Below are 20,121 nucleotides of genomic sequence, written 5' to 3'. Positions count from 1 at the left end.
GCTTTAGGATGATGTGGCATATCTAAAAAAGCTTCAACTCTTTATTCTCTATTGCATTGAAACATTGCTATTATCCCTCTCTTAAAACCTTTCCACCTTTCCAACGTAATTATTTTTTAATAAGGTCTAATGGTACACATTCTAAAACAAAATACTTATGCATTAAATATGTCAAGGAAGCTCTAAATTTTATGAACGTTTTTTTCTTTTGTTATAAACTAGTTACAAACCCGTGCTTCGCACGGGGTGAATTGCCTTTTTTCGAAAAAATTTGTTATAAAGGAATAGATTATTACAGGCAAACACAAATTTCTTAATATACTTAAAAGTAAACTGATTTGAAACATAGATATTACAGGCATATAAGAATATTGCATTTGCCTTCAAATTGTTTATTTATCAGAATTTTATGGTTTTATATGATACAAAGAGTAATCTGGTATGAAGAGTAGATACTAATATAAACACAGAGTTTAGTAGATACTAATATAAACAGAGTTATTTATAAGTACAACAAAGTGGATATTTACATGCATCATATTTGAGCACAACACACTTATTGTAGTAAGTTTTGATGTCAAACTTAATATATTACACCTAACCAAAAGCAGCCATGGCTGATGCAAAATCAAAAGCCATTATGCGAAGGATATAACAATATAGACCGCAGATCAAATAACTTCGCAAGATACAATGGCATATCTTCCAAAAAATACCCAAGGATGAAACTGGTCACTTCGTTTTAATTTCTTTGCCCAACTTGGCGGAAGAAAACTGTGTCAGGTTACAATCGGTAGATGCGATACTGTTACGATATTTTTCATCAGAAGAACGCTTTGCGGGAGTGCAGCTTCCAAACTGTTTCGAATCATTATCAGCACAGACAAAGAAAGATTGCTGTTGCAATGGGAATAAGGAAAAATCATACACAAAATAATTTCTAAGTGTCATTGAAGTAATAGTTTTCATATAGTGGTGTTGCTAAGATCATCAACAATGTGAATAATTAGTATCGAACATATAGGTGTAGGATAGGTTAGCAAACTTGTATTCTTAACATGACCACAGTAGAATTTTGACAAAAGTGAATAACTGCAATTTAGAAACTTTTGTAAATATAACTTGTATCCTCTATTATTGCTAATACGCAATATCCTTTAAGAATATAATGAAAACATCAATAAAATTGCAACCAAGATGATTGATGTTATGAAAGTTGGATCTAATGTTAATTGAACAATTTCCAGATAATAAGTTGCATCTTTTTCTAAAGTGTATAATTTTCTTTGGAAGATAAAGTAAGTAATGCCAACAGTCGATGAGAAGATCCATGAGACCATGACTGATATTCGGACACATTTATGATTTGGCATAAGCATATCAGTACATCAATAGCTAAATTTCTCATCAACAATTTAGATCATTTACTTTACCCTCCAAAGTGAATAGTTCACTTCCAAGGAGTTAAATCTGTATGATTAAGATCCTCACTTACATCCTTGGATAAGAGCCGCTCTGGTCCATGGCAGTTCAACTATCAAACTGCTTACATTCTTAACGTCACTAAATAAATCACATCCATTCACAACATGAGGAGATAATATTTAAATCTCATTTGAGAGAGATATCTGCATTATGTGTGTGGCATGTCTCGAGTAAGATTACATTCAGCAAGGAAACCTATGGAAGGCAAAATTAAAATAACATTAACTTTATTTCAATAATAACATGCATATCCTTAATTTGATTGGGGTCATACTTTATTTGTATAATTTATTTCAAAAATAAAAATATTCCATTAACTAAATTGAAGTATTTATCTATCCAAAAAATAAATAAATTGAAGTATTTATGAGAATGTGAATCGCCCTAGGAGGTTGAGGGTTGAGAAAGAAAGATCAATATTACATCTGATAGAAAAGGAAGCAAAAAAGTCCCCATGAGCTTAGCTCATTTGGTATGGGATAATGCACAATATGTGCAGGGGCCGGGGTTCGAACCCCGGACACCCCACATATTCATCTTACTGCAAAATAAGATGCATAGCCACAAAAAAAAAAAAAAACAAAATATAATGGAATTGAAGTCATGTAGTTATCATAAAACAATCTCTTAATATTCATTATTAAGTGAAATGATTAAATCCTTTATATTATTTTATAGAAGTATTTCCCTTTTTCATTTCCGTTGGTGTTAAGCATGTGCACAGTGCAAAACAGGTCAAGTTTGAACCTTGAATAGTAGTAATAAATTAATACTTTAAAGATTGCAAGGCACTGCTGTCTTACCTCAACCTGTTGTTGCAGTGATTGCACATAGTTTATTATCTCATCTAGCATTACTGCTTTGCCATTTATCTAATAAGAAAAGAAACCGAAGACATCAGAAAAATTAACAAATAAAGACAAAACTAAAAGAGATAGCAAATTAAGGAATCCTGGAAATGAGTCGGTATTTTGGGTTTTAAAAACACATCAAGAAGGAGTATATGCTATATCTGCGCCAAGGCCGCAAAAATATCTTGCACATTAACAAACCTCACTCCAAAAAAAAAAAAACCAGAAATAAATATGTTGAAAATGTTGTAGGAGAATGCCACTAAACAGATTTTCCTGAATGTTGCTGGAAGAAAAAAAAATTAGCAAATAATGGTAGTGTAAACGTGAGAAATGCGTAGAGATAACATACAAATCAATGAGTGGAAGCTCAGTCAGGTATGTGACTGGTCGAATAAATATGTTATGCTGCAGGAACCTGCAATAAGTACCACATTATAGATCAAATCAACATGACCCGTAATTTAGTAAAATCTTTTCTTAGTATAAGACGGAATGAAAATCAAATAAAGGAAACAGAATGAGGGGCGTATGAAAGAAGATACTTACAATCTACCAAGGTTTATCAAGGAACCAAATGAACTTGGCAGATCTCCAGCAAAATTATTATAAGAAAGGTCCCTGATGAAAAGAATAAATCATCCTATGTGAGTTGAAAGACTAAGATCTGTAAACAATAATTGAACACCTAAACTTTGATGCCTCACTTTTTCCTGATTCAGTCTAATTTCATTATGTAGTCTAATTGGAGTGCTTCACACCAGCTGACAGAGCATTTCTTTTCTTATCCAAAACAACATCCTTTTTTGGCTTCTGAATTCTAAACTATCCCATGTATTTCCGACAAAAAATGACGATTATGTGGGCTATTCTATCTGGCTATTCTAAGGATTCTTAACACAAACACAGTTAATGAATTAACCTTCAGAATCCTATCACTTGAAAGAAGCCAACAACGTTGACACAACGAAATACATAAAAGTATGAACCACAATTGTGCTACCAGGTGTAACCATCTAGAACAATAGTGTGTGTGTGTGTGTGTGTGTGTGTGTGTGTGTGTGTGTGTGTGTGTATATCACAGTTTCTAAAGCTAAATTAAAAATCTGCATAGTAAACTAACATAAGCAAAGAGCTGCTATATTGTTTGATTCTAATTAGCAACAGTTCTTATTTTGAAAAATTGAAAAGCACATCCCTTATGCTTAATTAGGATAACAATGAAACTAATTGAATATAAGTTCTATGATTGCTCAGAAAGTGATTGAGCACACAGATTTGACAGAGGCCACTTGAATGAAATATCATCAAAGTGGAATTACTAAGACCGATGAGAGGTAGTTTTAGTCAAACTCATAATTCTTTTCAAAAAATATAAACAAAGTTGTTGTATTCTTTATAATTCATTTCATAATCAAAACCTATAATTGTTTACCTGCAGATGACATTGGGTAATATGAAGGAATGACATGGATCATGAAACTCTCATTCTGGAGCAAACTCCCTGACACGAACATATTTTAACAAATCTTTCTCATAACCTGCCAAGTGAAAGACACAACCAGAACTATCACTTGGTTCACCAAGAAGAAATATAGGAGACCAACAGCCAATAAATATAAATCCTTCACTCAGACTACTAAGGCAATGCATGCAAGCTAGGTTTGATTCTGATAATAAAAATTGTGCTTACCTGACCAGTAAGAAGAGGAGTATCGGCTGCAAGTTTTGATGCAACAGGCCTCGGTGTACGTACAGGCCAACTCTGAAAATTGGTACACCATGTATATTAAGTTATAATGAAGGATAAGGAAGACCAATACTTCAATCAAGCAACTAAAAAAGGGGTGGCCATAAACCTGAGGCATGGTGAACTTCTTTTTGACACCTTGAAACTCAAGTTCCAACACAATGCAAAACTTTCCTCTCTTACCATGCTCAAGGCCACCAAGAAAAGCCACAATTTTTTTCATTAAAACGGGAAATATCTAAAGAAAATGATTAACAAAGTAAGATATATTGACATTTGAAGTATGAGAAAAATATAAAAAGTTACTTTACAAAAAGAAAGAAAGTGGCTCAAGAGTGTTAGCACAAGCACTAAACCTTTCAATGAGAACTGTTATTACTCAAAAAAAGTTGATGTCATGGCTGAAAAAGCATCTGCTTCAAGTCTTCCCACAACAGAGAGGTAATCGTTTTTTCCCTTTAATATTTTCTACAAATCCAAAAGTATAACTTAGACCTGAACATGTGATATAATAAATTCGTGAAGGATAATTGACAGTTAACCTTAAAAATTTCATAAGCAAAGAGCTGGATGACTCTATAAGTTATGGCCCTAATACGTAGCGATGCAAACCTATGGTACGTTACCCTTCAAGTAACCTCGAATGCCTTCTTCATTCCCTATCATTGTTATTGCCTGCATATCTTTTTTGACAAAATATATATGTAATGTTTTGACAAATCATCAGATCCAAATCCATCTAATATGGGCAATAAATATCGAGTCAGATAGAAAGTTTCCAGCATGAGTTCAAATTTCCTGTACACTTCAATCAACCAGTCAATAAGAATTGATCTCATCTTAGCATTTATATCTGGCTGTGAAACCATGTAATCATGCACACGAACATCATCCTGTGTCATTCATCAAAGTCAAAATATTAGAGAATGTTAAAAAAGTAGAGATATATATAGAGAAGAAACACAAAACAAAGCATAGAACATTACTTCAGAGAGTTTGTAATACTTGTAGATGTCATCAATATACTCAGTTGCAGTCAATTCATTATCCTTATAAGATGAATCAATGTTCTCAACCAAATCCTTGGGCACAACTCTACAAGCAGTCTGTGTTTGACAAATTATGTCCATTCTTATTATTAGTCTACATTGCTGCTGAGCATGTTCCACCCTTGCTGCAGGAACAATGTTCTACAACAACAAAAAGAGTTCCATCAAAACAAATTTAGTGATACAATGTATTAAGGAAACACAACCTTTGAAAATGGAACAAAGTAAACATGATAACAGCAACAACAAATGTACCTTGTTCTTCTCGGTTGCGGCTTGAGCAAGAGCCTCTAACTGAGCCCTGCAACAACAATAAAAACAAATAAAATCAGGCAAATTATAAAGATATACAACATGTGGTAATGATTTAATTTCAATTGTAAAGTTATGGAATCAGCACCTTGTGAGGCATTTGGTGACATTAGCATTAGCACCAAGATCTGCCGGGTTGATCACAAGATTTTGGATATCTTGAAGTACCTTTCTGTTTCTTCCTTCAACCCCCATATTCCTTTTCTTATTCTCACCTAATTCCATTAACAAAAAGCATAAATCAGACATTATTTCACTGATCAAAAATTATAAATCACACCATAGCAGAAAAATGTACAACAAAGGTACCACCCGTGGATTCACTAAACATTTTCCAGATTATTACATAAACCCTAATACTTAACTAAACCACCCTCAGATTTCATTTCAAAATCTATGAAAATTTGATAGACCCATATACACAGAACAAATTAATCACAAAAAATTCAACGTGAGATGGAACTATACTTGTATACAATTCTTTATACAATTCTTGTATAAGGAACTATACTGTATTTGTGTAATAACCAGAAAATCAAATAAGCTCAAACTCTTATAGTTTTTGGATTCAGTGCACGAAAAAAATTATGATACCTGTAAATGGCTTTTAAGATGTTCCAAAGTGAGTCCTGGAATCTCCATCACCCTCATCAAACGCTTTGGTGTTGCCTCTGCCACATATGCATAGTATGAAAAATACATTAAAAATTTAGATTCATCAACCAAATTCATTAAAAATCAATCAAACTTTCAAGTCTACACAAAGAAAACTTATCATCAACAAACCCAGGAAATCACTAATTTAAACCTGACCAACATACACATAAAACTTATCACCTGTTCAGCCCACAAATAAAAAACTTTTCATATCATAAATTGGTAACACAAAGTAATTTATAGCTGAAAAATTGATTTATTATATGCTTACATAGAAAAAAGTAATTTACCTTCAATTATGATTCTGCTAGCAGAAACTTTTACCCTTGCCAATTCCCACTCTAGTGTCCTCTCTCCTCCTGAAAATTTATGCTAAAACCATGTTACTGTATAGATAAACCAGTAGATACAAAAGTCATGCAAAAGTTAGTCCAAAATGCAAGTGGTCATAACATTATTAGCATATGCCTACTTGCAACTCAGAAATCTGTCACTGGATAACACCTCTTTTCTTTTTCACTGTGCATTTCAACATTTCTTTATCAAGACAATCTATTGAAATAAACAATTACAACATCAATATTTTGAGCCTACAATTTTTACATTCAATTTAAATATAAATTTACATAGAACATACCTTATGGGATGAAATTATCATAGATTAAAATCTAGAAGTGTCCTGGAAAAAAAATCAGTAAACAACTTAAAAACTAAAACTAATTAACTGAAAATAAATTAAAAAAATTGTAGCTAAACCTGTTTTTGATCAAAGATTAACAACAATTAAAATCAACAACTATCTTCTCCAGCCCTCTTCATACCTACACAATCAAAATCACAAGATCAAATAAAAAACATCAATTAAATCAACATAATTAACAATTTCATTAACAATAACAAAAACACAGAAACCCAATTAAACAAAACTCACCATAAATCAGAATTGAGTGTGTGAAATAACAAAAACACAAAAACCCAATCAAACAAAACTCACCATAAATCAGAATTCAGTGGGTGAAATGAAGAATTAGAACTTGTTAGATCATTAGATTAGGCTGAAGATTACAAAATCATATTTGCATGTGTGAAATTTGATGGAAAGGAGAGAAGAGAAGTGAGGCCGTGTTTGAGAAGAGAGAAGGAGAAGAACACGTTTTTGTTTTTTTAGAGAGAGAAGGGAAAGAAATCTGTTTTGTAGTGAGAGAAAGTTGGTGGAGAAATGAGAGAAAGAAGGAAATTTAGCATATATATGGGAACACTCACCCAATTACTAAATGACGAAAATACCCCTTCTGAGGGCAAAATTGTAAAATCAACGGACATTTATTTTCTTATTTAGTTTAGTAGACACTAAAGAAGATATATAGAATAGAATATATAAAAAAGTTCACTTTGTATTCCTAATCTATACCTTTCACTTGAACATAACCTTTTAATTAGTTCACCTTTTCAATTCACATATTTATTTAACCAATTGAAAACCAAATATTGTTCCATTTATATATTGATCTTTTCTCTCATCTCTTATCATGTTGTTGTGGTAACACTTTGCATCAACCAAGAGCACAAACACATATATGAATTCCTTAGTATTGTACGATAGATTTATATCTCAAGAGGTAAGATAGCTTTCTTCAAGCACACTATAAGGTAGATTGGCTATGAGAATATAGCTTTCTTCAAGCACACTATGAGAATATAGCTACTATCTTTTGTCGATGGTTAAATCAAGCCTAACAAGTATGAAGGTTGAAGACAAGTAAGAACTTTGGTAATGTTTGTGACCTTAGGTATAAGGTTAACTCTTGATTATATATTGGTTTTTGCTGCATATCCTCTTGGTATTGTTGTGACTTTGAATTCATTGCATGTATCCATTGTAATGGCATATCTACACGGATATACCCAAAAAAAAAATGATATTGATGTGGCTTTGTAGCAATATATCAATTTTATAATTTAATTATTTATTTTTTATACATTACTTAATTATTCATAAAAACCATTAACAAAGAGTTTTCTTCTTCTCTTAAAATCCTACAAAACTCTCCATTATATCAATTAAATATCTAACCTCTCTTGAAACTCTCCAACTCTCCACTATATCAATTTAATACATCCTCTAAAAAAGCCTCACTCTCTCTTTTATCTAAACTTATATAAAACACTCATCCCACTATTCATTTTCTTGGTATGTTTATAGTTATACGTTTAGAAAATTGCATAGTCATGTATTAATTGTATAATTGTATAATAATAATTAATCCATTGTAAATTAGCGGCATGTTTGTTTAGTTAAGGACTGTTATAAGTATAGTCAAATTCCATTGCTGTCATGATACTGCATATTAATTTTTACTCATTGTTGCGACAATTCATTTTAATTAAATAATTAATTTAAAACAAGCAACCCACATGTAGTAAAATAATATATATAAATTAATTAGTTACAATTTCCCAAAATTTGTATTGTCATATTTATTATTTTTAAAAATAAGTTTATCACTTCAACCTTTAAACTACAATTTGATTCCTATTCCTTAACTTCTATTACCTAAATATGAACATTCATCATTCATTCATTGTATTATTGGTTAGTTATAATTTTTTCTATTCATATTCATGATCATTGTGTGTATAAATATGTGGTGAGGCTTTGGGGTCTTTTTATCTTACCCTTCATCCCAACAAAAGGAGTGTCATACGAAATTAGGAAAAATGGAGTAGGAAGAAAGGGCTGAATTGTGAAGTTTAGGATCATTGTCATCTTTTCCAAACAATTTTTGGGTGATACTCTTCCATTTTATATGATAGTTTTTGTTGTTGTTTTTTTTACTCTTTACATATCTCTCAACTATTTATTGGTTTTTGTGACAAGCCTTAGAGACTCAAGTTACTCCATTATATAGATTTGTCAAATATTTCACCTTTCATTTTTTTTATTGATATAATGTTTATTAATCTATTTTTTTCATAACTATTTAATCTAATAAAAAAATACTACTTACAAATGACAAAGTTGATTCGAAAAAACTTTGAATATTTAGTTTATTTTGGTTGTTGTAAAAGCTTTGATGTTGGATGTCATATATTTACTTTTACATTTTAACTATCCGGCCTAGATAAAAGGATTTTACTTTTAAAAGAAGGTAAGATTCAACATGTCATCTTATTCTTAAAATTATCTCACTTTTGAAATTTAAATTGTCAATCCAACATAGTATCTTCTATATTATGTACCTAATTTATCTTAACAATTACATTATTTGATAAAATTATCATTGTGGAAATTATTGTTTTATTTCATCTTAATAATGGCATATCTTAATAATGGCATTATTATTTTAATGAATAAATAATTGTGAAAATTGTTTCTTTATATGTAGTTGATGACCATATACATAAAATTAATTTTATTTTTCAATTCTTTTAAATATAATACCATTCCTTAACAAACCATAAAATCGTAACCAAAAAAAAAACAAACCATAAAATCAAACTCCACAAAATTCATTTTTATTGAGTAAGTTATAACTTCGTTGCTATTTGTTTGTATACAAGATTGAATTTTAACTCACCAGTTTACACTTCACAAATAACTTTTAAAATAGGATTTAATTATACCTAATTAGTATTCAAAACCATAAATGTATCTTTTTTTTCCTTTTTTTTGTATAAATGTATCGTTTATAATTTGTTCTTTTTTCTATTTCATTGGCACTATTTGCTGCACTCTTTTCCTTTTCTTGGTCTTAGTTAAAAATATGATGATTCATTTATACTCCTATATAGACATATAATGGTTCGTTATAGTTTATACTCATGTAAACACCTTTTTTATTCTATTAATATTTATATATGATTTAATAATACTAAAAGAAATCTAATTATAAGAAAATAGTGCTATATTCTCACTATTTCTTTTGGTTACATCAGAAAAGGAAAAGAAAAAAAATAAGAAAATCATTGAATTGTATATGATAATACTTATCGCACTTTTTATTTCTTCATTTGTAAAAATATTGCAAATATTATTTTAGTCAAACCCGTATTGATTTTCTGTTAAATTCGGTTAATGGTTGAAATAATGAATTGGAGTTTATGTTAAACTATCTACGTCGAATGTATGATTTACATTTTCTAATATAATTCATAATTGTCTGACTTTTTCGGGGATATTTTTTAAATTTTATGACATTATTAGATCACATGTCACATCATTTAACAATTTTATATCACGGACTTAAATCCAATAATCTGAAGGTAACAATTCTATATCGCGGACTTAAATCCAATAATCTTAAGGCGAGGCCAATTTGAATGATTTTAAAACTAAAGGACTAAAACTAAGTACAAATAAGGGACTAAAACTACAATTAAACCTACATATTTTAACTGAAATTTTGTTAAGCCACTTTTCAAATTCTAAAACTAACTTTATAGTATATTACAATTAAATGTCACGATAATTTATTAAGAAAATGACTTCAACAATATTTTTTTAAATTAACCAAAATATAATAATAGTATGTTTAATTATATCAATCAGCTCTAAATATTATTCATTAAGAAAATGGGTTCAACTATTTAGGGACATAATTAGGGAACGTAAAAGAAAATTATCGCCACAAAAATTAAATTTTGAATGAATATGAGAGAACTTAAGTAAGATTTAAGAGATTAAAAGTGAGAAGCTGATGCATGTAAAAGTTAATTTTCTGCAATTTCATAAAAAATAATATTTGTGATTTATCATTGTTTCTGTGACAAAATCAACAATATAAAATTGTAATAAAAAATAATTATATTTAACAGTATTTTAATGAAACCCGTGCAACGCACGGGTTGAATACCTAGTTAGCTATTAGTCCAATACAATGCCATTTTAGGTTTTTGTTTAACTTTTAAAGTTAATCAACATTTCAAAGGTTGTCAAATTTGAGAGTTTCAACAAAAACGGGTGAATCTGGTTCGTACACGTTTATCTAAAATAAAAAATAAAATAAGCATCACAATATATATTTATACGACACAATAAAATACATTAATTATTCAAAATTTCACCTCAATTATGAAGTAAACATTTGATATGAACAAAATCAAATTTGCAAAGAAAAAAACTAACCAAATATAAAAGCCAAGGCGCAAAAAAAAAGATAAAAAAATATATTACAAATGTTTTAGGAGTTTTCCAGCGTTAACCCGAGTTTGTTGAACTCTCTACAAGTCTAATTGAATAAATTTACAAAAATATGAGTTTTTGAAAGAAAAACAAGGCTTAAATATGCAATTCGTCCTTGTAATTTGGACACGTTTTGATTTTCGTCCTTGTAAAGTTTTTTTTTTTAAAAAACATCCCTGCAAAAAAAAAATTGTTATAAAAAGGTCCCTAGCCCCACTTTTTTGCTGACATGGGATGGCTTTGGCCACGTGCCAGTTGCTGACTGTGCAACTTTTGCCACGCGGCAGTCCCTGAAAATTATTTTTTAAAATAAAAAACTGAAAATAAATTAAAAAATATAAAAAAATCATAAAAAAATTCCATTTTTTTTTTGAAATATGAAGAAAAAAATTGGAAAGTAGTGTTTTTTAAATCTAGAAATAAATTTTTGAAAAATAAAATTAAAAATTATACAATCTCAAAATTTATAACTTTTGAAAATATAATTTAATTTTCAGAATTAAAAAAAATGATTTTTCGAAAATTTAATTTTCAGTTTTTTTTATGATTTTTAAAAAAGAATTTTCAGAATTTTGAAAAAAAAATATTTTTTAATTAAAAATCGAAAATTTAATTTTCAGTTTTTTTTAATTTAAAAAAAGAATTTTGAAGAATTTTTTTTTAATTAAAATCGAAAAATTTAATTTTCAGTTTTTTTTTCGATTTTTAAATTTATTTTCGGATTTTTTAATTTAAAAAATGAATTTTTAGAATTTTGAAAAAAAATAAACAAAATTTAATTATGTGGCATGCCACGTTAGCGCCACGTGGCAAAATTTGCACAATCAACAACTGCCACGTGGCCAAAACCATGCCACTTCACTGAATAGTGGGGCCGGGGACCTTTTTAAAACAAAAAAAAATTTACAAGGATGTTTTTAATTTTTTTTTTTACAAGGACAAAAATCAAAACGCGCCCAAATTACACGGACGAATTGCATATTTAAGCCAAAAAAAAAATATGAGTTGACAACCAAGCCAAATACTACAACATTATACTTAAACTTGTTCAATCCTACAATCATATGTTTTTGCAAATTAATTCACAGCTTTAAAGCGTTAAAATACAAAGCCGGTCCTAGTTTTTTAGTGAGATAAACTCCAACTCTTTTCTAAACTTTATCTCTCCTTCATTCGTCGAGGAGGGGTGTTTTTTGGTCATTTTTTTTGAACTAAAATCATCCCTCTACATCTTTTTTCCTCTTTTATTTCAATCTAAATAAGTGGTTTTCATACATATCAAGTTTTTCCTTTTATGTTTTTGTGATTCCGTCGTTTAATTGCGGCGTTGTGTTGTTAGTAGTCTTGTGCGGCGTTTGATTTCGCGTCTTGTCGCGATTTTTTTTTAGTTCCTATTGAAAGATCAAAATCAGTCAATTACAAGTTCAATCAATGATTTGGACGTCAACGTTGTAGATCCGGAAGCATGAGAATTTCGGTGACTTAGATTTATCATATTATTTGTAGGCATTTTGCCGCTGTATGCTATTAACTTGGGTGTTGTGAGTTTGTTCGCAGATTCATTCTTTAAGTTTTTAGCGATGTTTGTATTTGACGTGATGTACTATATCAAATTGAATGAATGAATATCGTTTTGTTTTTGTTAAAAAAAAACTTTAAAGGGTCAAATACTTCTATATTCTCTATTTATCTTATCTTATCTTTGTTTTACATTTAAGCGATATTTAATTTTTCTTTATCTTTCATGGTATCTTTGTCTATTTTCAGCCGCTTAGTCTAAAATTATTTGGTTGAAAATTTGCTCTTCAACTTTAGTGATCTCGATTCGTAACACAATATTTTTTTTTAATCCAACACCGTTTTTATTTCATTCTTTGTTCATTTTTTCTTCACAATGAATTTCTTTTTTAAAAAAAGTCGTAATAAGTAAATTAGAAGAAAAGAAAATTTTGAAAGCCTAAACGGGTTAAAGAAAAAAACAAAAAAAGCTGTATGAAGCCATGTGATAAGCATTAACTAATGAGTCCAATCTCTGAAATTCCACAAAAGGAAGATATTTCTGAGATCAATGCCATTCTCGAAGACTCAAACAAAGAAAAAACTTTCCTTTATTTCTCCCTCTTCAAAGTTGGGTTGGTTGGTTGGGTTGACTCATGAACTGCAACGCATTTATTAAAAGAGGACCATTGTCACAAGCTATGTGTCCTTTTAAAACGACACTTATTCAATTTATTTATTAATTTCATAAATTCATTTAAACATATGATAAAAAAGACATTAATTTTCTCAAATCCCCAAGAAAGAGAATCACACAATTTTTGTGAAAGGTAGCAAGTGGAGGGTAAGAGAGGTTACCCTTAGCAACCTCATAGTTTAGTTCTTTGAAATAACTTGTCATTTTCCAATGACCCATTTCTTTCTTTGCTTTTCTTTTGCAGTTTCAAAGGTAAAAATAGAAGCTTTTCTTTTCTATACTTACTAGATCGGGTTTCAAGTTTCAAAGGCTAGATTCAAAAGGGGTTGCGTTGATCTACACCAAGATGCTTAATTTGCTTTGAAAAATCCATTTTTTCAACGAGATTTAGCTCGTGAGATGAATCAGTTAGTTGAAAGTTCTGCTAATTCTCAAAGGGTCTCTAGAGTTCAAGCTCCACTGGTAATTTCAGTTGATTCAAATCGCATTTGTTTTGGTTTTGATTTTCATGTTCATGTTCATGACATTTGAGACATATCCATTTGATTTACTGTTCCATTTTTTTTTTGTAGTTTCATGTTTGTGTATTTGTGTGTTTATTAAGGTTCAATTTGTCACAAGCAAAGACCTAAGTTGAATATAAGCTGTGATTTCAGTTAAATGGGAAAAATCACTCTTTAAATTTTTAGGGTTCTTTGTTTGGGCAGAATAAAAATTTGATTTTAGTATACATTATATGTTGGGTTCTTAAATTTTAATTCAATACTAAAATTATCAGATATCCCTACTATATGTTAATATTACTAAATAATCAAGTCCTTATGAATCAAATATGCATTATCCCTCTGTTTGATAGATAGTAATACCAAAATAAGCAAACTACTATGTCGTTTTTGAATTATGATTAAATCTGCAAACTTTGTTCAAGTCCAGCTGCTCAACCATCTAGGCTTTTGACATTGCATATGAATCAATCATTCACCACTTGCTGTAAGCTTTGGAGAATGAGAATGACTGAATGCACAAGTTTTTACTTTGAATAAACCATGAATTTAGTCTCTAAATTATCACTCTTTCTTCAAGTCACTAAATTATATAGAAATAATAATAATCACTTAAGTATATGAAATTCATCAATTTAGTCTTGAACATCTTAATAAGCAAGGACTGAATTGGCAGGTTTTATATACTTTAAGGACTCAATTGGAGATAGAGTGATATTTTAGGGACTAAATTGATGGTTTATTCTTTCATACTTTTTTGTCATTGATTCACCTGTGCTAGGTCTGGGTGTTTTTGATAATGTTTATATCTAGTCAAATTAGATTGTTTGTAATGAAACAGTCTTGTCTTGCATAGATCGTTCATCATTAGCATTAATAACTGCCCGTGTCTTCATTCACAATGTGAATGGCAGGAATTGTCGAAGGCTGACATTGTTTGAAGAGAGAGTGATACTGATTATATTTATATATACTTTAAGGACTAAATTGGAGAGAGAGTGATGCTTTAGGAACTAAATTGATGCTTTATTCTTTTATACTTTTTGTGAGGGGTAACCTTGGCGCAACTGGTAAAGTTGTTGTCATGTGACGGTAAGGTCACGGGTTCAAGTTCTGGAAACAGCTTCTTGTGTAAAAACAGGGTAAGGCTGCGTACAATACACCAAATGGTGGGACCCCTTCCCGGACCCTGCGTATGCGGGAGCTTCAGTGCACCGGGTTGCCCTCTATTCTTTTATACTTTTTGTCCTTATTGATTCACTTGTGCTTGGTTTGAGTGTTTCAGATCATGTTTATATCTAGTTAAATTAGATTGTTTGTTATGAAACGATCTTGTCTTGCATATATTGTTTGTCATTAGCATTAAGAACTGCCCGTGTCTTCATTTACAATGCGAATGACAGGAATTGTCGAAGGCTCACATTGTTTGAAATTTTTATACCAATGGGAGGTCCCTCAAGGCTGGAATGTCAATATGCCAAAAAGGGAATATTGCAGAACATGTAGCTTGGGCTGAATGTAATATATAGAGAACTGCTCGTGTTGTCATTTACTTTGTTATGTCTCAACACTTCATTAGGATTTAGGAAGACCCAGTAGTATGACTTTTTGAACTAAGTTCATGAAAACACCAGCGAGGCAGAAGAACACGGAAGCTGGATCCTCCACTTCTAGCTTTACGGCACAGCCGCCTGTAGACCATTGTAGATTAAGAGAGTCTCTGTTAAATCTAACGATCTACAGTTGGCTGCACGATAAAGCCGGTTTTAGAGGATCCAAGTAGGATGAATCGTCCACCTTACACATTGTATGCTGTCTTGCCTTCACCGAAGCGATATTCTCCAAACTCTATTCTAAAGGTGTGGAACTGGGTATTGTGGTTCTAGCATTTTAGGAAACATCAACATGACACTAATCTTTATGAATCTCATCGCGCGTCATATTTAGAGCTCTTATTGATGCGTAGTATGTGTTGGTAAGCTGTGTCATTTTCTTACCTACTTGCCTTTTTTTCTGATACCTTCCAGACTTTTTGAATCGACTACTTACCCCTCAGCCTAAACATCCATTGCAGCATTCTATGGGATACTTATCATTTTTCACTCTGAAATGTCAAATCACGTTGCTGGTGATTGGGTTATCTCTGCTCGCATGCAATTATCAGTTTGTATCTCTTAGCATTGTCCTACATTTTATCACCTACTTTGAACGTAATAATTTTAACTTTATATCCGTCTTTCTGTTAAAACGCGTCTCAAACCTTCATATTAGCCCAAGCTGTTGGGCTTCTTCACAAATCCGAGTTTGTGAAGGAAAATTCCGGTGCATGTATGTATCGGAAGCTCCTGTTGTTTTATTAAATTAAATATCACCGCATAATGAAGCATGAAACTGATATTGCCTTGGTTGGTCTATTGAACTCAAGCTGTTGTGATTCTTCACAAATCTAAGTTTGTGAAGGAAAACTCTGGTGCATGTATGTTTCAGCAGCTCCTGTTGTTTTATTAATTAAATTTCAGCGCATAACGAAGCATGAAAGCAATATTGCCTTGTTGGCCTGTTGATCTCATGATGTTTGTGATGGGAATAACTTGGTGGTTTTGTTATTGCTGCCGTTCCCCGCTTGCAGCAATTAAAGTAAAACGGTTTTGTTCATATATACTGATGTTAATACTAAATATGAACTGTAATTATAATAAAAATTTCAACTTGATAAAATAATTTATTTTGGTGCATATTATTAGGGATGCCTTTTTGGTACTTTGATTCTTTCAACATATATATACTAACAGGTAAAGTTTCACAGGTAGATTCTGTTTCATGCTATTGTAAAGTAGATTCAGGCCTGAAAACAGTAGCTGGGGCGAGGAAGTTTGTTCCAGGATCAAAGATATGCATCCAACCTGATATAAACCCGAATGCACACAGGAACAAAAACTCGCGTAAAGAGAAGACAAGAGTTCAGCCTCCTTTGCTACCTGGTCTTCCTGATGATCTTGCTATTGCTTGTCTAATTCGTGTACCCCGAGTTGAACATAGGAAACTGCGTTTGGTTTGCAAGAGATGGTATCGCCTTCTGTCTGGAAATTTCTTTTATTCGCTCCGGAAAAGTCTTGGAATGGCAGAAGAATGGGTTTATGTCATCAAAAGAGACCGTGAGGGAAAAATTTCATTGCACGCTTTTGACCCTATCTACCAAATATGGCAATCCCTCCCGCCTGTTCCTGGGGAATATTCTGAAGCATTGGGATTTGGCTGTGCCGTTCTTAGTGGTTGCCACTTGTACTTGTTTGGTGGAAGAGATCCGTTGAAGGGATCTATGAGGCGTGTCATTTTCTACAACGCACGTACAAATAAATGGCACAGAGCACCCGATATGCTGCGGAAACGTCATCTTTTTGGTTCTTGCGTAATAAATAACTGCCTCTATGTTGCTGGTGGGGAATGTAAAGGAATACAAAGAACTCTTCGATCTGCTGAGGTTTACGACCCTAATCGGAACAGATGGAGCTTTATCTCGGAGATGACCACAGCTATGGTTCCTTTTATTGGTGTTATTCATAATGGCACATGGTTTTTGAAGGGGCTCGGGTCGAATCGCAATGTCATATGTGAAGCCTATTCACAGGAATCCGATACCTGGACTCCAGTAAACAATGGAATGGTCGTGGGATGGCGTAATCCAAGTATCTCACTTAACGGAGAACTCTATGCACTTGATTGCCAAGACGGCTGTAAACTCAAAGTCTATGATATGGCGACGGATTCATGGAAGAAGTTTATCGATAGCAGGCTTCATTTAGGTAGCTCTCGTGCTCTCGATGCTGCAGCTCTTGTTTCACTTAATGGAAAACTATGCATTATACGCAACAATATGAGCATCAGTCTGGTTGATGTTTCGAGTCCAAACAGACGCGTTGAAAACAATCCTCACCTCTGGGAAAATATTGCTGGAAAGGGTCCTGTCAGGTCTTTAGTTAGGAATTTATGGTCTACTATCGCAGGGCGCGGTGGTTTGAAGAGTCACATTGTTCACTGTCAAGTTCTTCAAGCCTGAGATGAGATCCACAAGTTCTCTAATAATATTGGTTACACAGATAAGGAAATTGATGGTTTTCAGATTATGTTTTGTAAAGATGAAGATTTTGGCAATAGAATTGAGGTCACCCCATCACTGTCATGAATACTGAATAGGGAGCATTATAATGTAAATGTTGTTTCGCTCTAAGGCTCTGTGGATTTTCATTAGTTACGATATATATTTAGGTTTTTGAGCCATGCATTGATGTTGTATATGATTTATTTGAAAACAACATGTTATCACAGTTGTATCTTTAGGCAAGTTTATTTATATTTCAGTTAGTAGGGAGAAGAGGATATCATATCCCATGTTGTGGCAAAAGCTGTTCCAGTTTGAAGACTAAATATGTAAAACTTTGAATTACTGAAGAATTTTCCATGGATCTCAAAATTATATCCATCATATGTATTCATGTATTGATCTCTCTTAAGAAATAAGAAGACTCTTTTACGCAGTGGTGATAATTGAATTATTATCTCTCCAATGCTGTTGTTTCATTCTGCTCGTATAATTTATTCACCTCAGTTTGTCATATATTTCAAATGTTTAAATGATTTTTCGCTCTCAAAATCATCAGTTGTTGAGATTATGCAGCCATTTTGTGATCTTGTTAGGAGCACAATAAAATAGGAAAGAGAATAGGAGAGAAACCTTCCCTCCAAGGTTTTTCCTTTACTCAACTTTATAAACACCATTCAATAATGATCTACTTCTCTTAAATATACTAGACTTATAGCATATAAGTACAGCCATTGTTATAAAAAAGGATCATTGTATTCTTCAATGAGTTTTATAATTTATAATTAGACTTGTATACATACAAGCACAGACATTGTTTTTTACTACAATCACATGATATTTATATTTAAGAATATATATATATATATATATATATATATATATATATATATATATATATATATATATATATATATATATATATGCAGAAGTCTAAATAGTAGGCGATGTTGTCTTTTTATTGGTTGCGTGTTCACTCTCATCCATCAATCTCACATATCTCCATAGAGATGATCGTCATATGGTTTTGGCGTAAAGAAACTTCAATTGTATAGCGCTATGGCACCCGAAAATTAGCCAAATGTAAATGTCACTGATTTAGACAGCTACATGTATTTATCATTAGCGTGAAATATATATTTGAATCAAAGATAAATAACATGCACTTCGGTTCATTTTAGATTATTTTTTCGAAAAATCTGATTTAATTCGATATGATTAAGGTCTGTTTGTTATTAAAACAAAAGTAATTTTAACATTCAATGATTTATAGATTATTTTTTAGAGGTCTTAAAAAATATCGGAATATATTTTGTCATCTGCTACTGCTACGAGAATGACGTGTCTTGAGGAAAATAATTGTTATGCGATAAGGAAATTATCTGCATAAATGAATGAAATGTGACGTGCCTTCTTTGATCTATCGCACATGAGTCTACTGCTTTGGCAATTGGCATTATTATATATTGATGATTGACAATTGATATTAAATAAATATGTAGATGAGACAAAATTTACAATTGGCAATGAGTCAAATTTCACACATGAATTAGTCTAGTTTCTTTCCCTTTTACTAAAATAAAAGAATTAGTCAACTTAAACGACTTGATTAGTGGTGCGACCTCAAACTCTCGTATGCTGGGAAAAATTCGTTGTTTGAAAGAGAGAATTCAATTTATGTATTCCACAAATTAGATTAGTCAATGTTAAATGACCTAAAATTTTCAACTACAAATAATATGGTAACAAAGGAGTAAGATTAGATACACAATTTCTTTCTCAGAAAAATAAAATACTATTGATGATATTAGACCGATGAAATAAAAAAAAGTTAATCGTGAAAAAAAATAGAAAATTAGTGGTTCAAACATAAATGTCTATGAACCTACTCGTTCTATGTTTTAGGAGGGTAATTCATGATACTCTTCAATTTTATTTTTGTCCATTTTCTAGATTAGATTTATATCCCAAATATTATTAATTTTTCTTTATTTTAATATATATTTGTAACTATGAAGGAAAAAATCAAGACGAAAACA

General features: G+C 31.3%; 2 protein-coding genes across 46 annotated transcripts; one reads left to right on the top strand and one right to left on the bottom strand.

Moving 5' to 3' along the window:
* Positions 1–437: 437 nt before the first annotated feature.
* LOC146933274 (G2/mitotic-specific cyclin S13-6-like) lies at positions 438–7,325 on the bottom strand. Of its 44 annotated transcripts, none has more exons than XM_085705033.1 (19): positions 7,099–7,325; positions 6,861–6,925; positions 6,742–6,783; positions 6,558–6,656; positions 6,395–6,463; positions 6,042–6,118; positions 5,536–5,662; positions 5,391–5,436; positions 5,073–5,276; positions 4,629–4,979; positions 4,443–4,554; positions 4,196–4,324; positions 4,030–4,101; positions 3,772–3,877; positions 2,886–2,957; positions 2,689–2,754; positions 2,289–2,357; positions 1,496–1,680; positions 438–897 (listed from the first exon to the last, which is right to left on the bottom strand). In XM_085705033.1, the coding sequence occupies exons 7-10, from the start codon at positions 5,640–5,642 to the stop codon at positions 4,755–4,757; spliced, it is 582 nt and encodes a 193-aa protein (XP_085561159.1). In that variant the 5' UTR covers positions 5,643–5,662; positions 6,042–6,118; positions 6,395–6,463; positions 6,558–6,656; positions 6,742–6,783; positions 6,861–6,925; positions 7,099–7,325; the 3' UTR covers positions 438–897; positions 1,496–1,680; positions 2,289–2,357; positions 2,689–2,754; positions 2,886–2,957; positions 3,772–3,877; positions 4,030–4,101; positions 4,196–4,324; positions 4,443–4,554; positions 4,629–4,754. The 44 variants fall into 44 exon arrangements, with proteins under 44 accessions (XP_085561159.1, XP_085561163.1, XP_085561179.1 ...); XM_085705037.1 differs by having other exon boundaries at positions 438–858; XM_085705053.1 differs by having other exon boundaries at positions 1,496–1,628.
* Positions 7,326–13,582: 6,257 nt separating this feature from the next.
* LOC146933273 (Galactose oxidase/kelch repeat superfamily protein) lies at positions 13,583–18,518 on the top strand. 2 transcript variants are annotated; one of them, XM_085705026.1, is made up of 3 exons: positions 13,583–13,613; positions 13,725–13,942; positions 16,790–18,518. In XM_085705026.1, exons 2-3 carry the CDS (start codon positions 13,880–13,882, stop codon positions 18,038–18,040), a joined length of 1,314 nt encoding a protein of 437 aa, XP_085561152.1. In that variant the 5' UTR covers positions 13,583–13,613; positions 13,725–13,879; the 3' UTR covers positions 18,041–18,518. The 2 variants fall into 2 exon arrangements, with proteins under 2 accessions (XP_085561152.1, XP_085561151.1); XM_085705025.1 differs by having other exon boundaries at positions 13,583–13,627.
* Positions 18,519–20,121: the final 1,603 nt, after the last annotated feature.

This window comes from Medicago sativa, chromosome 4 (genome assembly GCF_051527215.1).
Source record: "Medicago sativa cultivar Bolivia chromosome 4, Bolivia_mono, whole genome shotgun sequence".
Classification (NCBI taxonomy): domain Eukaryota; kingdom Viridiplantae; phylum Streptophyta; class Magnoliopsida; order Fabales; family Fabaceae; genus Medicago; species Medicago sativa.
The sequence above is the reverse complement of the archived record's forward strand: the minus strand, read 5'-3'. Positions and strand labels throughout refer to the sequence as shown.

Coding starts and splice junctions, on each gene's coding strand:
- LOC146933274 (XM_085705033.1), bottom strand. CDS start 5,642: ATGGGGGTTGAAGGAAGAAACAGAAAGGTACTTCAAGATATCCAAAAT. Junction 5,277..5,390: donor CCGCAACCGAGAAGAACAAG/GTACATTTGTTG, acceptor TTGTTGTTGTAG/AACATTGTTCCTGCAGCAAG. Junction 4,980..5,072: donor AGTATTACAAACTCTCTGAA/GTAATGTTCTAT, acceptor TGAATGACACAG/GATGATGTTCGTGTGCATGA.
- LOC146933273 (XM_085705026.1), top strand. CDS start 13,880: ATGAATCAGTTAGTTGAAAGTTCTGCTAATTCTCAAAGGGTCTCTAGA. Junction 13,943..16,789: donor CTAGAGTTCAAGCTCCACTG/GTAATTTCAGTT, acceptor AAAGTTTCACAG/GTAGATTCTGTTTCATGCTA.